Source organism: Bacillus rossius, chromosome 6, assembly GCF_032445375.1.
Source record: "Bacillus rossius redtenbacheri isolate Brsri chromosome 6, Brsri_v3, whole genome shotgun sequence".
Taxonomy (NCBI): domain Eukaryota; kingdom Metazoa; phylum Arthropoda; class Insecta; order Phasmatodea; family Bacillidae; genus Bacillus; species Bacillus rossius.
In genome coordinates, this window is record NC_086334.1 from 40,359,528 (window position 1) to 40,377,189 (window position 17,662).

The 17,662-nt window shown below is 37.7% G+C and overlaps 1 protein-coding gene across 1 annotated transcript in view; it reads right to left on the reverse strand.

Moving 5' to 3' along the window:
* The window catches only part of LOC134533427 (homeobox protein unc-4-like), a 46,111-nt gene that overhangs the window by 26,336 nt on the left and 2,113 nt on the right, over window positions 1-17,662 (reverse strand). The window contains exon 2 of the mRNA XM_063370949.1: window positions 15,401-15,524. Coding sequence (XP_063227019.1) covers window positions 15,401-15,524 — 124 coding nt within the window. The remainder of the gene's footprint in view (window positions 1-15,400; window positions 15,525-17,662) is intronic.

Below are 17,662 nucleotides of genomic sequence, written 5' to 3' on the forward strand. Positions count from 1 at the left end.
AATTACAGTTGGAGATCTCACGTTTGTTGCGTGTGGCGTCCTAGCGTTCTTGCGTTTCTTGCGGAGATTATAAACCCAGCCGTAAATATTCAACTAATTATACAACATGATAGTCAGTTCGCACGAAACACGTATTTAAAAGTGAGCATCTGAATCGTGAACCATTTTGATGGTTCGCTGCGTCTTTGGAAGACTCGCGGAGAGTCAGCAGTTAGGCTGTGGCTGTACCCGTGTCTCGCGCGAATGAGCCTCGAGCCTAACACAACGTGCGCGAATGCTCACCTCTGATTGGCCGAGCTGAAGAGCATGCTGAAGAAAAATAATAAAAAAAAAGGGGTTGAAAAAACTTTTCTTTTCCCCTCTTTTTTTTTCATTCAACCCTTTTAATTTTTTTTTCCATGCCCGGTTGAGAACGAGGCTGTAGGCCCAGCCTACATCGTAATGGCTGACTCATTCAAAATCAAAACATGAAAAATAATGGAAAGGGAAGGAACGCCTACGTATCCCTCCCCTTATCCCTAGCTCCCCCAACCCTTCTTTTTTCTACCCCTCTCGTCATGTATTCACCTCTACAATTTACAATTCACGCCTTCTCTCCCTCTCTTTTTTTCCTTCCCTCCCTCCCCTTCACCGACAACCCTTTTCTCGTACACTCTCCCCACTCTGAACACGGAACACAAAAAAAAAAAATTCTACCCCAGCCCAGCGTTGCAGCGGCTAACATTGTCCTGATGAATATGTAGGAAAGGGTCGAGATTTCGCTGCGGGCTTAATTAGTGCAGGTGGGGTGAGCACAGGTCAGGGGAGGGGGAAGTAAAGGGGGAAGTTTTTGTAGGGAGAAGCGGAAAAAAAAAGGGGGAAGGGTTGGTTGGCGTGTTCCGGCCGCAAATTATTTTTCTATCACATTTTTTTATACTACTTCTCCCTCCGGTACCGCAGAGCGTTAACTCTCGTGGGCCTTAATTAGAATTGTTTAGAATTCGATATGGGTGCTGTTTTTTTTTTTTTAGTGTGAGGCTAAGTTTCTTTTTTTTTTCTTTTTCAAAGAAATTATAGTGAGGTTTCCGGTTTCCTGTAAGATCGATTTCACGCACGGGAAACAATTCCCCCCCTCCCCCCCTGGTGGGAGGTGAAATTATTTACGTCTTCTGAGAGACTCGGAAAGAGCCATTTGAATTGCCGCGTCGAGAGTGGCAGACCTTTGCCAGCGGCTCACACAAAGCGACCAGCGATTACTTCAAAGGCGCAGTGCGTTGCTGGAGGACTCGAGAATATTGCTGTTCATTAATTTTTTTTTTTAAGTGAGCACTTGCAGCTTTCTGCCTTTTTACCAATTTTTTTAATACAGCATATAATAAAATATGCACCTTAATGAAAATAATGCGTACCTACTCGTGTCGAAACCAAAACATTACAAACGTAGTTTCCCTTGGACACATGTAATATTATGGTCTATATAACTGCCAACAAATATTTCGGGTTATATAGAAACAAAATAATCATGTAGTTTCTTGAAAGCTGCTTATTAGTTGACGCCTACAAAATTCGCGTTATTGTTTGGGGAGAAGTTGGAATGCATACCATTATACACTTAACCTGTGTTCTCATTGAATCAAAGGTAGTTTTTTAACACGTACCGAAGGACAACAAACAAATAATTAGGGACAGGAAAAATTCGCGGGTTCGATAACCTTTAGGATATAATTGACAGTCCTCTACATACTTGGGCAAATACCACCTGTTCATTGGCTGCAGACTTGTTGGAGGCCTCAGCTTGTCAGCCCGTGACTCGGCACATATGTGGATAAGGGTTTCTCATCGGTCCACACAAACTGTGAACCAATAGCAATAGCAAGGCAGAAGTAAAATATATTGAATTCTGGGCTATCACAAAACGAATCTGCGAATTTTTCCGGTCTCTGCTAATAACCATGACAAATAGTCATAAAGCTTTTTTCCATTGTTCCAAGTCCACTGAGTAGCTACAGTTTGATAAAAGCGCAGCAAATGTAGGGTGTAAAATATCTGTTTAACGAAATATGATGTACATCATGTAAGTTTATCATGGCGATAATTCACTCTAGCTCAACTCAAGTTTCTGGGTCGCTGGTGGACCATCATGACACGCAGACAGTTGGACCATGCAGGCACTAGGTTAGGGAATAGGTGCGTGAAGTATTTGCTACTTTAACAACGATTGAAGTCAAAACGAGATGGCTTGAACCCCCATTTCCCATCTGAATAGCCAAATATTTGCCATCTGGATAGCTAAATATTTCCCATCTTGATAGCCATACATTCTCCATATGGATAGCCAAACATTTCCCATATTGGCAGCCAAACATTTCCCATATGGATAGCCAAATATTTCCCATCTGGATAGCCAAACATTTTCCATCTGGATAGCCAAACATTTCCCATATTGGCAGCCAAACATTTCCCCTCTGGATAGCCAAACAATTTTGTTTGCTATAATTAAATTTAACTCTAATTGCTCTCTGATGTGTGGTTAACATCTTTGTTAAAAAAATATTCACTTAAATATTACATTTATAGGATAATTCCATGTATAAACAGTTAGAAATAACAGTAAATTTACCGACTTATAAACGAATAATTTAATTAAAACAAACGAAGAATTCTTCGTAAGCTCAAATAATAGAATCCTCGTAGAAACTACGCCGTTTTTAGACTTCCGAGTTGACGTTTCGTTCCAAACCAAGGTGGCCAAAAGAAGAGTTTTCTTACTGTTGAAGTAAACAGTGTTTGAATGTTTTGTTAAAATGCCAAATATATTGTTTTGGATCCAAATTCAAAGCATGTTAACTCAGTGTCCGGAGATTTACGAAGATCCCAGCATGATTTGTAACGAGAAGTCTTAGTAATTCGAAGGTGAAAAAATTTTTAAAAGTGCGGGAACTGCGCAGCTACAGTTTGTTTTTACCAACGAATCGCTAACCAGGGTGACTCCAACTTCAGGACGGACACCCACCCCGTGGAACAATAAACTCCCACAGTTGGAAACGTCTGCAGGGCGCGTGCCCACCGGAAGCTGCGCGCGCACATCCGCTACTGCAACACAATGGCGGTTATCGACCAGATGGTGCCACCGGCCCACCCCCTCCCCACCTCCCTGGAACTTCCCCCCACCCGCAACCACCTTCTCTCTCGCATTGCGCGCGCTTTGTCCCAGAGGGAGAAGCGGTGCTCAGGCCTGCCACCTTTCCGACATGACATTTGCAGGCTCGTTGGACGTATCGATGAGAACTAAAAACATCCGCAGTTTAAATTACCTTCAGGACACTCTGCATACTCGGAATAAGTCACCTGTATGCACTGGCTGCTGACTTGTGAGGCGCCCGAACTGCAGTAACTTGTGATTCGACACTTCTTTGGTTGGTTGCCTCTAATCGCCCCACATTCCTCCAGATTAACAGTGAACCAATAGCAGAAGCAACAAAAAAAAGTTTAGTTATTTGAGTTTCATCATATCATGAAAGAATCAGCATCGAATTAGGAATTGTCAGAGGAGATGGCATGTTATAACGTACCTGGTTGAAGTCACTTTCTGCCTCACCATCGTCGCATTGCAACATCCAAAAAAACTGACCGGAAATGGTTTTCGACCACGCCCGTATGAATTTATATGAATGATGAATTCCATCTTTGAAAACATTACCTTCCCTATAGTGCGATTATTTTAAAACTCTTTAACAAAACACGAACACAATATCGCAGACCAAATGTTGGACAAAATAAAAGACTTCACGCAGTATCCACCCAATAGTGCATTGAACGTATCTATTCTTGTGTACCATGCACCTTGTTGAAAGGTTTAATTTTACTGCAATGTGAAACAGGCATAATTATTATGTTGTATGAAAGGTTACCTAAATAATATTCATAATTATATTTTAAATTTGTTGAGCCTTGGTATATGAAACCGGAATTTTTAGTATTTTTGAAACAATGTTCTTATTAATAAATTAATCCAAAGTTAATTAGTCTGTGTGTATAAAAACGTTTTCTAAAATCATCATAAAACATCAAAGAGGATATCTTTTTCCTTGACACTATTAAAATAAGTTAAAATTCTTTCATAAATATTGTAATTTAAATAAAATATTTAGCTTTGTCATGAATTTACCACCATTCTGAGGTACGGCACCAATTTTTTTTTTTTAAAGCTACGAACCACGGCAAAACACTAACGACTTAACACCCCTGGCTTAGGCCCGCTCGCACAGTTTACAAGTAAAATCGAAGCAAAAACTTTGCAGTAAGGATACTTTCCTTAGCACCGAGTCAACGACTGTGCCAGCTGGCCTCAGAGTCGTCGGCACTTGCATTGCATTGCACGCCACACCCCGCCTTCTCTGGCACACACACAATGTGCAGAGCTTCAGGGAAAAAAAAATTTGGAACAAGTCTTTCAGTACCTTAGTAACGAGAAAATTCATATGTTCTCATGTTGCAAATACAATTATAATGCGAAACAATAACACGAAATTTAAAGTAGAAATCTTAAAAAAAAAAAATTGTTGTCTGTAAAGTCGGTTTACGGACGATAGTTTAACGTGACAACGTCATAACAAAACATTGATGAAATGATTGCATACTTCATGAATAAAATTCAATCATTTAAATTTTAATAATAAAAGAATAAATACTTGAAATGATACTAGTAATCAGATTTTTAAAATGCAAGAATAATTAACCTTTATTGCCGAAATTGTTGTTGTAATAAGCAATGAAAACCACATTAACTTTTCACTTCACTTAATAAACATTCGAGTGGAAGAGAGATAGATGCGGCGCAAGCGTACAATGAGCGTAACGGAACAATGTGCGTAACGGGACATAGCGTAACGGAACAATGTGCGTAACGGGACACTTTTTCGTGCGTGCAGCCGGCGTTCATCGATTTATTAGACGTTGTCACGTCAATAATGCCGAGCATAAATATACGCAAATTATGTTTTCAAATACATTTCGTAACTCGGATCACACGTAGTTCCCACACCCGCCGCTAGAATTCGCTACCGGAGCAGCTACATCGAATATCAAATCATTCGATTTGCACAGTGAAAATGTTAAACTATAAAATGAAACGAATCCGATAAAAGAGAAAAAAAAAAAAACCTTGAAAAAATATGATACACCGGCTTTGGACCTGATTTTAGACAGGGAATTTTATTAAAATATTGCCCATCTTGTTAAAAATTCACTAACCAGTTAATACTATAGTGTTTGTGAATTTTGGTTCTCGCCATTCGCTACAGATGGCATTACCCTGATTGTTACACATTTCCAATCCTTGACTTCCGTTCAATTCACGAATTTACTCCCACCAAATACCGTATACCGAGAGCTAAGATGTTAAAAATAAAAACCACGCGATTTTGAAAACTGCTCGAGATATCCGAATGGTGTCTGTTTACTAAAAACATTTAAGAATACTTTGAGGGTGGATGAGTAGTTCTTTTTCCAGTATTTAGTTTTTAAACTGTATTTTTTGAAAAGTGAAAATGGCTAAAACGCGTTTATTTTTTCCCTTCAGAGAATAATTTTTAAGCACGAAACATCAGGTACAGATTCTTGAAAGCGGAAGCACATATGTCTTCATTTCTCCGCCATATAATGATACGGTCACCGCTCAAATCTCATAGATGTCCTATGGACGAAGATAAGACTGCGCACCAGTTCTCAGCCCTGCGCTTAGAGACGACACCGCGCTAAAAGCACCAGTGACCGTCGCACTTATCACCCCACCTCACTAAGCCACCCCCGACTAGGCGGGCATTTTACCTTAATTCGTTATAATAAAACAATAAGCGATAATACTCGAAGTTTGCTAGCTAATTTTGTGTGTTTTCTTACATCTCTGAAACGCTAGAGTTATACTAGCACACAACAGAACGCTTCGTCATGTTAACACTCAAAACAGTATAAATTGCAAGCGATGTTTTTTATCTTTGAATAAATTATTTTTTACAAATTGAGTAAATAATTTTATGTATATTTTAATTATATGTATTTCAAATAATCATGTTTATCAAAGTCTAGCTGTGGTGCCCGGCTTTGCACGGGTATTGCTATAAAAACTTATATTTTAATTACTGTCAAGTGTCCAAACTATCGACATACCGTGTATCTCATGTCTCAAGTGTATCTCGAATCCAAGTTATTAGTATATCGCTTTTTTTCGCAATGTCCTCTTGGTCTGATGTCATTGAACATTCTTGATACAGAAATGTATTTCAAGCACGGGTTTGGGAAAACACAGCGGACGTTACCGTGGATATTTTAATACTCTGTAAAAATATGCAATGTACAATACAGTAAATCTGTCCGCTGGTTAAAAATATTGCTGCATGTAACTGAAACTTAATTTTATATATATATATACTTTTCAGCTCAAAAAAATGTAGATTTTAACTAGTGAAAGAACTTTCAAAATCTGTATTTTTCAAGTTTACTTCTTACAATCAAACAAACAAACGCACACTCACTCTCTATCTCTAATTAGTTTAAACAACGTAATTTTTTTTGAACAGTTATATTTTGGACTTAGTTTTTCTGAAATATGTGCCTTTTCATAGGACTACGTCCGATGCTTTCTTACACAACAAACTTTCAAGGTATCCTGCAAACTTACGTTTGAGAAAAGAGGGCGTGTCGTACACGTGGTATAAGTAGAGGGTGACAACGCCATCTCGTCAACATCATCACACACTACCCAGACCTAGTAATATGCCGTCGTTACTTACCGCAAGCGAAACAAAGCGTGCATGTAGCTAGTTGCAACACGAGAAGGCGCGCCTGATCCCAGTGGTGCTAAGGTTCTGTCACGTCTCGTCGATTTCAAACAATTATTTTTGTACCTACGTGATGTGAAACTTTTCCTCCAGCTTGTACATACAGGTTCGAATACTCATCGCGACATTTTTTTTTCTTCCAAATTCGAAATACCTGGACGTTAGTTATGTGTGGGTACCGTAAAAATCCGAGGGTTCAATGACCTCTAGGTTATACTCGACAGTCATTGTTCATTGGCTGCAGACTTGTTAGTCCTGTGATTCGTTCCACAGTCCGTGACACAAGCTCTGGACCAATAGCGATAGAAACGCAGAAGTAAACAAGATTGAATTCTAGCCTATCGCGAAACGAATCCTCTGATTTTTCCGGTCTCTAGTTATTGGATAATTAGTGACAGTTCAAACTGTTTAGTTTTCAAGTCTCGCAGCTTGGTATCGAAGCACAGATAGCTAAGAACGGAAACGACTCGTTGATTTGTTTTCAACGGAATTTTTTTTTTTGTCTTCGCGTACGACTAGCAGAAAGGTACATATTATTTATTTATTTTCTCGAAAGGACTATCAAGTGAAGTCACGTGCCGCAGGGGGCATAGGTGTGTGGGCGCACATCCGGGTGATTTCAACCCCATTTCCCACCTCCCCTTTCCCCCCTCTTCACCAGCCCGTCGAGACCTCGCCTGCAGATACCCCGGCCACTTGCCAGATTGAATTAAAGCTGTTGTAGACTGCCAGAAGGGGGGGGGGGACAGCGCGGAAGGGCGGAACCAGGGATTTGTTTGCCACGCGACACGCGGCCATTCTATAACGTGATAATACCAAAGGGGAAAGAAGGGTGGAGGGGGAGGGGGGGAAGAGGAAGGAAGGGAGTCAAGGGGGTTGGGAAGGGATGAGATCGAAATTGGTTGCCAGTGTTACAGACTCGACACAGCATCCGCTAAGAGCCAATCAGATGCGATGAAATCCAGCGTCTGCGCGGCACGGCCGAGTGGATGGCGAACCGACGACGAGAGGGGAGGGAGGGGGAAAACAGAGTGTTTGAAGGAGGGGAAGTTCCCGTCTCTCTCTTTCTCTGGCCCTTTCTCTCTCCCTCTCTCCGGCGAAGAGAACAAGAGAAGCTCGATGGAGCATCCCTCGTCGCCGGAAACAAAAGATGACGTTCCGCAAGTTGAAACACCGCGCGTTTGCGTGCAGAAAGGAGTAATCTGCCCATCTGCGAAGGGAGACTCCAAGACGGGCAACTATTGAGCCATCTTCCACCCCCCCCCCTTCCCCCTTTCACCACCCTTTATCTTTCACCCGCGAGCTTAAATTACTCCGGCAAATATTCCCCCTTTCCCTATCCAACCAGAGTATGCAGACTCTTGAAGACTTTCATCAGGAGGCAAGAGTGTCTTTCAGCAAACCCCCCCCCCCCCCTCCCTTCTACACCGTGCAGATATCGACACACCCTTGCCAACCCCTCAACCTGAAACAACTTTCTTCGCAGATCCACACTTTCGGGACAAGTGCTGCGATCCGGGCGAGAGCCTGCACTCTAGAGGAGTCCTTTCTGCCGGCGTAAACGCCCGTGGAAAAAAAAAAAAAAATGTATATACTGGTAGCTTCTGGAGACTCGCCTCTAATGGGTACAGCCGGGTCACGAAGCTGATTTAACGCAATTTCCTAGAAAACTAGTTACGTACCGATAAGAAGTTGTTTCCGCAGGCAAATATTTGTTTACACAGCAACAGCCGGAATTCAGCGGATTTTATTATTTTTTTTCTCACGTATTTCCCTGGTCGATAGAAAAATAATTCGATCAATAAACTCTGTGTTTTGTTAGCAGAAAGCTGAAATATTTTCAGTTGATTTGGACTTGCGTACCAGTTTTGAAAGCATAATATTTGCATCAGGAAGTAGTGTAGTTATACTGGTACATTTTTTTTGTACGCTATAAAACAGATCTCTTCGCCACAAAAAAACTTTTGTTTGAATATGAGTGACTGCTATTTGTTTAAAACGTGTATTTAGAGTAAAAATACGCTTCATTAAAATTAGTCCAACAACATTCTTAAAGTCGAAGTTGGATACTATTATATACAGGTAAGTGTTGTTACAAGCCAAATTATTTTATTTACCCAGAAAAACTGATAAGCAAATAATCAAAGAAAACTCAAAAATATTTTTCCCAGGAATTATAATTTTACTTTTGTTTTAATGTAAAATTTATTTTCATTAAAGAAAATATTTTTTTGAAAATTTTCCTTGCCGTAAAGTACAGTCTACTAAATTATTTTTTGCTCAAAACATTTAACCTATGTTTAACCTCCGGAGAATTTACTAACATAACTTACAAACATGTCAGAAATAATTGAACTAATGCAAACTATTCGGTTGCTGCGTCTTCAGAAATTCAATTTACTTGCTTCAGGATATTTATTGTTTCGGCAGATTATTTCTTGATTTTTAAAATGTCAAATAAATTATGATAAATTATTTAATGTGTAACAATCTAGTTTTTTGTCAACTTTACCACTAATGAACTCCAAGAAAGTCTGGGTACATAATATTTAATATATTTAGTTATGGAAATTAAAATTATCTTCTTTAAAAATTATTAAATTATTTCACTTAGTATTAATACAACTTTAAATGTAAAATATTTTACCAGCACTTATATTCGGTAATTGCTTTCCGTCTATAGATACAGATTTTGGATACGAAAGACAAGAGTTTCGTGGACAAAATCTATAAACCTCCACCTTTCCGAACACTAGAGTCATTAAAGAATTTAATATTAAATGGACTGATTAAAAGAATTTCAATTTATGACTTGGAAGGTGTGAAAATCTTAATGGGGTCTTCTATTACGAAAGCAATGTCTTTGTCAGCATTTCTGTACTATTTAGATAAGGATATGTATTTTAGAACAATGTGAGACGATACAGTTGAACTAGCTTCAAAACATTTATTTGTTGGAGAATAAAAAGCTGGTCAGGCTACGTGGGGTCGATTGTTTACAGATTGAATCAATATCAATACTTACGTTTATGTGTTTATTAGTTTTTAATCCTTCGTACCATTCAATATTCTGTATTGATGTCCACTCACACAAAACAAATCAGTTCATATAGTTTATTAATTTGTTGACAGTTATGCTGCTGCACGATTCACGTTCGGCCATCTTTTTATCTACGGTTTGAAGTTAAACCAGCCAATAGCAAGCATAGAAGACGCGTCGTTCTGAAGTACTTGCCAAATATGTTATGTTTGATCGGAACATGTTGATAATAGATGTAACAATTTGCTGTGTTAAACGTATTGCAATGAAGTAATTCAAAGTACCGTGACGTGCACTTCATTGGTACAAACACACCGAAATAAAGTCAGGCTGGCGAGAATGCCTCGCGAGATTTTGTTGTTAGAATCACAGAGAAGTTCGTCGGTGGTCGTAATTGTTTACGCGTTTCGAGTAAGTCGCGAGGTAAGTACTTAGATATGTTTCGATTTTAGGTGGCGATGCCTGCATTACTCGTAATAATACTTGATAATCGAAGAAAGGGGGAGTGAAATATTTCGATGACCACGAAAACCTTAAGTCATTGGTCTCGAAATTTTTGTTTGGAGTGAAACAATTTTCGAGCGTTACAAAAAATTCCGATCGCATGAGGGGAATATTTAAGTACGTGGTGGAGGTACCGCAAGAGGAGACGACAGGGGAGATGGAGAAATGACGCAGCATAATAAATTGCACTCTTACATTCTTGCACACTTGCATACTTACATACTTGCGCAATAGCAGAATTTCGCGCTCAAATACTTGCATTTTTTTTATCTGCAACCTCAGCCAAAGAGAATCATGTATCCTATACCTAAGGATATTATAAGCAATAAGTTTCACTTCCGTCGCACGTGAACTCCACCCACACTTTTTTTTTTTTACTGTGGAGCGTAGAATCAAAACTGTTTCGAGGTACGCTTGGTGGAATGCAAACCAGTTGGCAGCACTGCAGAGCGGATGGCGTCAAAAATTTTTTATGCTTTTTTAATTTCGTGTTTTCGCTCATTATTTTTAATAAATTCGTAATTTATCTACCATTAACTGTTTGTAATTGTTTTATTAAATATAAATAAATGGTTTTCACAATATAAGTCCAAGTTATACTCCAATCCTGGCATGAATAATGTGCATGTATAGTATTCAGTTTTAAATTAAACAGTTTGCGTGTACCGTTTGTAGTACGACGTCGTTAAAAAAAACAATTGTTTTTTCCCCACAATTATACAAACCTGAGCTTATCAGAGTTTCTGGAAATCAAAATGTTTATATTTTTATGAATTGTATCTTAAAATTAAGAGGTTTATGTCAAAGGTCACATACAAAAGTTTATCTAAAAACGTTTTATCACACTATTTTATGCTCTCAATTTATGCTTGTGTTGAAACATAGTTTTTCGCATTTAAGGTTCATAAAACCATTAAACACTTAATGTATCTATAAACCTTCAATAAACACCAAACGATAGTGATATCATGAATTTATTTAAAATCATGAACAAAAACACGATATTAAAGAAGCAACATATTTAGTTAATGATCGCCTTAAGCGGAAAAAATGCTCATAAATACAACTAAGGCCAACTTACTTTACCCAAATGAATGCAGTAGCAAAAAACTTTTGTCTTCAAATGATTTGTATTTCTTTATAAGAATATGTTCACATGGAATAATGGAGCATCTATTGTAGTGTGTCGTAAACAAAATACTGAGCACTATGTCACATGAAAAAACATCTTCTCTTTGATGTTTTCCCACAAAGACGGTCGATTATCTGTCATTTATAATAGTATTATGAGCTTAGAACCCCTAAATAGCCTATTCTGTTCTCAAAGTATCATTCTGTGAAGTGGGAAATGAACCATCGATTTTAATACCACCACAACAGCGTTATGCGTTATCGATAATGGTTATCTATCGAAAAGACCTTTCATTTCTTTGACTTTTAGTACATAATACAAGGAGCAGTCTTCACATCACTAATTAAATAAAGTAATATTTTGCCATCCAAAACACACGTACATACGTGTTTCAAGTCTAACTTAGGAGCTCATATAAATGATTCAGTTCGTGTATTCTGTTTTCTCGTGCTAAGCTGACAACCTTTTGGAATCATCGATTGAAACTCTTATCTCTTATAATTTGGTTGCTCCCGAGGTGAAGTAGAGTTACATGGGTAAACACCTGACAGAAAACGCAATTTTTAAATGTTTGGCTTCTACAATTGGTTCCATTTCATTTTATACCAATTTGAGTAAATATCAGTGTGAAAATTTTGATGACTGAATCTTCCCCTATGGACATATTAGATACTTCAAAACATGTTACGATAGAGAGAAGGTTATCCAGTTTTTATTGCAACTATTTATAATTTATGATTGGTAATATTTTCTTGAGTAAACATGATTGCAAATATTTTCTTGAGTAAACGTGATGTATCCTCGACGTGCCTGCCAAGAGGAGAAGGAAGTGAGAGTTGTTATTACACAGTTCTAGTCGCTGGGCGGTTGCCATGGAGATACCCGGCGTGGTTGCGACCGATCTCCGCACTACGGGGAGGGAGGGGAGAGAGAGAGAGAGAGAGAGAGAGAGAGAGAAAAGGGATACAGAAGCAGCTATGCAAGTTACCGGCAGAGTCAAGTATCGCATTTCAACCGGGTGTTTCGAAGCACGATTATCAGCAGAATTCCCAATCACAAAATTTCCCAACCCTCGATGCAAAAAATTATTTGAACAATTTGCGCTGCCGGAAAACATTTTTGCTCCGTTGGCTAAAAGATACGATTATCTAGGTTTTCACCTCTAAGGCAAGAATGAAGCTATTTTTTTTCAGTTATTTTTAATTTTAATAAAAAATAATAATTTATTAATCATACATACGTTAAGTACATTTTGTTCATTTCCATTTCATTAAAATTATTATTAATTCAAGAAGTTCCTTCAATCACAACCATAAAAACCTACAATAAAAAACTTATATGCACTATTATTATTTCAAATTAAGGGATTCGTAGTCATCCGCCCCCCCCCCCCCCCCAACTATTCTTTTAAACTTTCCTTTTGATGTGTAACATCTTAGCTCTCGGTATACTGCATTTGGTAGGAATAATTTCGTGAATGGTACGGAAGTCACATAGAAAGGAAATATGTAACCTCCGTTCTGCCATCTTTGGTGGATGGCGCGAAAAAGTTCACAAAGACAAACGGAATCTCTATAGTATTAACTGTTTAATGTTGGGCAGTATTTTAATAAAATTACTTTTAAAATATCAGGTCTAAATGCTTGATTTTAAGATTTTTTTATCGGAGCCGTTTCATTATATAGTTTAAAATTTCGGTCTGCAAATGTAATGTCGACGTATCTGCTCCAGCAACGAATTCTAGTGGCGGAGGTCGGAAACTACATCCAGAAGTTTAGTTCCAAACACAATTTGCGTGTATTTACCATGCTCGGCATTATTTAAAGAATTCGACATTAAAATTCGTGTCCAAGTTCCGTATTATAAATGTGTTTGCAACATGAGAACACATGAATTTGCTCGTAACCTAGGTTAGATGTTACATATCTCTGGCGATTACTGAAAGACTCACTCGAATTTTTACACGCCTTTCGTTCAATTTTGTTCAAAAACGAACTCGACCAAGTTTCTCCTATCTGAATTTTATGTTTCAGTCTGGAACTAAACACAGTTTGTGCAAAATTACGGCACTATTTGCGTCCATAAAAAGTTTTTATTGATAATATTCTGAGTTGACGTTAGTTTAGGGTTCTAAGAACCACGAAGCATAACTAGGAATACATTTTTTGGAAGTCGCACAATGGTATCAACTGCAATTGGTGGTCTTTATTTGAAAGAAAAAAAAAAGAAGTAAAGCCGTACCTGGTGAAGCTTAAATTGTGAACGAATTATGCAATGGAACTAAATACTGAACACATTCAAACTAATCATGCACATAAGTTAGTAAAGTTTACAAAAAACGTAAATGTGTAAGTTACTCGGAATCAGAACCTGCAAGGTGTTACAAACGCTTCAGTTACTATTAACTGGTTTAATCCCGTTTAAACAAAGCAAGCTAGATATTATTTTATATTGGCGTGAACGTAGTTACAGCAGGTACGTCAGTCCCAGTAAAAAAATGCAAACTGCTACCATCAAATACTATAAGCGTGAGTTGCAGGATGATGCTCAGAATAATTAATATATATATATATTATTTTTTCAGTTGAATTCAAAACTACATCAAAAAATTTAAACTTATTTGTTTTGGTAAGAAGTGAATTTGACTCAACACTATTTTTTGTTAACAATTTCACATTTAAAAACCTAAAAAAGAAAACATAAAAAATAAAATTATTCACGGAAAAATTCGCTAAAGTTCTTAAACTTTTGTAAAAATTTTTACAGTGTTAGAAATATCAGTACCTTTACGGACTTTAAACGAGGAAAGCAGGAAAGTCCCTGAAACAAGGAAAGCTTCGCCGTAGTTCTAGATATTTGGATGTTCGTAGTAACTACGCCCTATACCGACTTTCGATTTCTTTGTTTCTTAGAAAACAAGGTTAACAGGCACCTGGAAAGAGGAAGAATGTTTTTTTTTTTCATTTCTTTGCTGTGGACTTAACAAGTTATTGAAGGTTTTGTTTACATACAGTACTCCAAGTTGTATCTTGTTAGTTCTTGTTCAAAAAAACGAGCTCAGAACCCGTGAAGTCTCAATCGTACAAGTAATGCTGGTTATTCAATTTCTTATCGTTTTTTATTTCAAGAAGTGAGTCTGTTTAATTTATTCAGAAATCTCTCTTGTAAATATTTTTTTGGTCAGAAAATATGTCACGACAATTAAAAAAAAAATTGCAAGCTGTACTGTCAGGCAAGAGATCCTAATCATAACCAATTACGCGACATTTTATAGCTCGCATGTAACACTAATAAACTGTCTGGTGACATAATTTGTGGCAAAACATAAAACGCAAGAGAGCTAGCACGATGAGTTAACAGTAATAGCCTTTGAATGATATTATTTTTGTAAGGAAGTTGTGTATTTGTCCGAGCCTTAATTTTTACGAACATCACCGGATTATTTTGTAACCAGTGCTCTTGGTAAATTTCAAGTTGAAATATGTGTTCAAAGGGGATTAGGCCACGCCATTTGGATTTTTCCCACCATACATTTTTTTTTGCTGTAATTCTAATTTGGAACTATTTGTCCCAGTTTTCGGCATGTTAAAGGCATAAATCACATCTACCAGACCTTTTGCACCTTCTTGCTAAGGGGCTCTAGTCTGTAAGCGCCACGAGGAAATCACGTATTATCTCCCGCGGGCGACTAGAACTTTCAAGATAAATCACTCCAGTTCACAAGTGCTGGCTTCAACACGTAGAAAAAGTTAATTCCTATACAAACAAAAAAAGTTATAACGAAAGCTTCACTGCAGGTGGCATCAGAATATTTGAAATGACAAGATGGAGAGGCCTAATGACCCTTAACAACGCAGCAAATGTTCGCCCGCGCTGCCACGGGAAGAGCTCAGGAAGCAGACTCACCTGTATCCTGTCTTCAGGAAGATCAGTCTTGAGCGACAGCATCTCCCTGGCGTAGACGTCGGGGTAGTGGGCCTCCTTGAACGCCTTCTCCAGCTCTTCCAGCTGGTAGCTCGTGAAGATGGTCCTGCGCAACGCACACCCTTAATTAATTATATACTCGCTGTTATTTTTAACTCAATTAGACCTTAGAAGGGTATTGTCCGTAATCACATTTCACTTTCGTAATATCATGTTTTCGCTCATGATTAAAAACAAACAAAAAATTATAACTATGGTTTGACGATCTTTAAAGTTTAATAGATTTAATAACTCTTTAATTAATCATTCTGAAAAAAACTTACAGGTCCATATTTCTTTCAACTCTAGCATGCAGTAAGAGCAAGCAATCTTGTGGAATGGGGTTTTTAAGTAACCTTTTTTTCATGTAGTCTATGAATAAAAACTATTCATTTTTAGCTTATTTTTAATAAATCAATGAATACTAATAAAATATTCAAAAAACCTGTAAACTTTGGTTTTTCATAATTTTAATAAGGAAAACCAATAAACGGTATTACGACTAAGGCAACAGGAAAACAGCTAATTAGAAACTGTATACTACATTATTTTATGCCCTTAATTCATGTTAATATTAAAACATAAATTGGCCTATAGTATTTTTAAAATAATTAAATGTATAATTACTGAAGTGACAAACCATTTATGAAATAATAACTATAGTGCTTCATTTGATTTATTTTAAATCACTAAAAAATACACTAAACGACAGAAGCAAAATTTCTGAAATCACTCGCTTAAGAAAGCCACCTGGTTGGATCACCAGCTCTTTAAGCGCTAAGGGTGACATTGGCTCGCGCATCACACGCCTCTTCACCTCTACGCGCCAGGCACCGAACTGGCGCGCAGTCTTGTCGTCGGTAACGCAGTGCGAATTATCATATGGTCAAGTAATTGCAGATACGGGCCTCCTGCACGCTCATGTCACCCTAACAGAACTGTGTAACCAATTTTTCATTCCTAAAAAAAGTCCGTAAAAATTCGATTTAAAAAAATTAATCTATGGAATGAAACTATATCAGCGAAGTGCAAACAGCTCTTTCACGAGTTTCGCAAACGAACACTTTCATTAAACCTTGAACTGTTGGTAAGTGGTGCGTTAACACCCGGAACTCTGCAGGCCGTTTGGTGACCAAGCCAGGCGTTTAACTTAAAAGTATTCCTTACTCGCCTATTACATGAGAAAAAAAAAGTTTAGGAATCATCCAAGTTTTAGTCTCAGGCGATTTGAACCAAAATATCCGGGATGGTTAGGGGGAGTTAGGTTTCTCCATCTTCAATTTAAAATATTTTGATAACGTTTGCGAAAAAGGTTGTATGCTAACTTTTTTTTTGGTTTGACATGGCATAGGGCTTAGCTTCGGCTACTTGTTGATGTTAACGCTTTTATACTGGTGTGATTATCATGATAGTTTTAGTCGCCCACGTGAAATAAAGTTATTTCCTCGCGGTGCTTACATAGTACCAATGGTAAAACTATTCTTCTGCTACTGTTGTTCTTGTCAAAAGATTTTATGGTGTTGTCAGCGCTTGTGTACAATCATCATGCGATGTTTTGCAAGTGACATTTGTAAAATGGGTACCACTGGTATTACTTTGAGTATGGTCAAGTTTGAGACCAGTAACATGCAACATACACACTTTGTAAGGTTCATTTCCTCAACCCTTGAATAAATACACTCTTGGCTTTTGACATTTTATTTACCTCCATAAGTGACTCGCTTGCCAACATAATGTCGTCCTGTTTGCATCGTAATAAATCACTGGTACGAAATTTCTCTTATATCTTTACACGTGCAAGCCCAGTCTTCATTTGGATTAAGTGAACTTCAGGTCTGAATAAGTAGGAAACAAACCTGGACACCAAATCTGAGCTGCTGAAGAGAGCGAACTAGTACGCATTTTTTTTAGTGGCCTGGTTCGCGGAATCAGAATCGTCCTGAATTTAGTGACTGAAAAACTGTCAGTGAAAGGTTCTATTGCAAAAAAATATCTGTGTTTCGTTTTGCGAAAATGTTTGAAAGATAATATTTTACATAATAATTTCCTTAAATTTTTATATTAATTGCCTATTTACAGTGTGTTAGAATGCTCTACAGTATGTTATTTTTTACACTGTTATATTACGTTTTCTCAAGAAACGTGTACAGCAAAACGTATTGAACCGCTACTATGTTAAATATAATTTATATTGTTCACTTTATA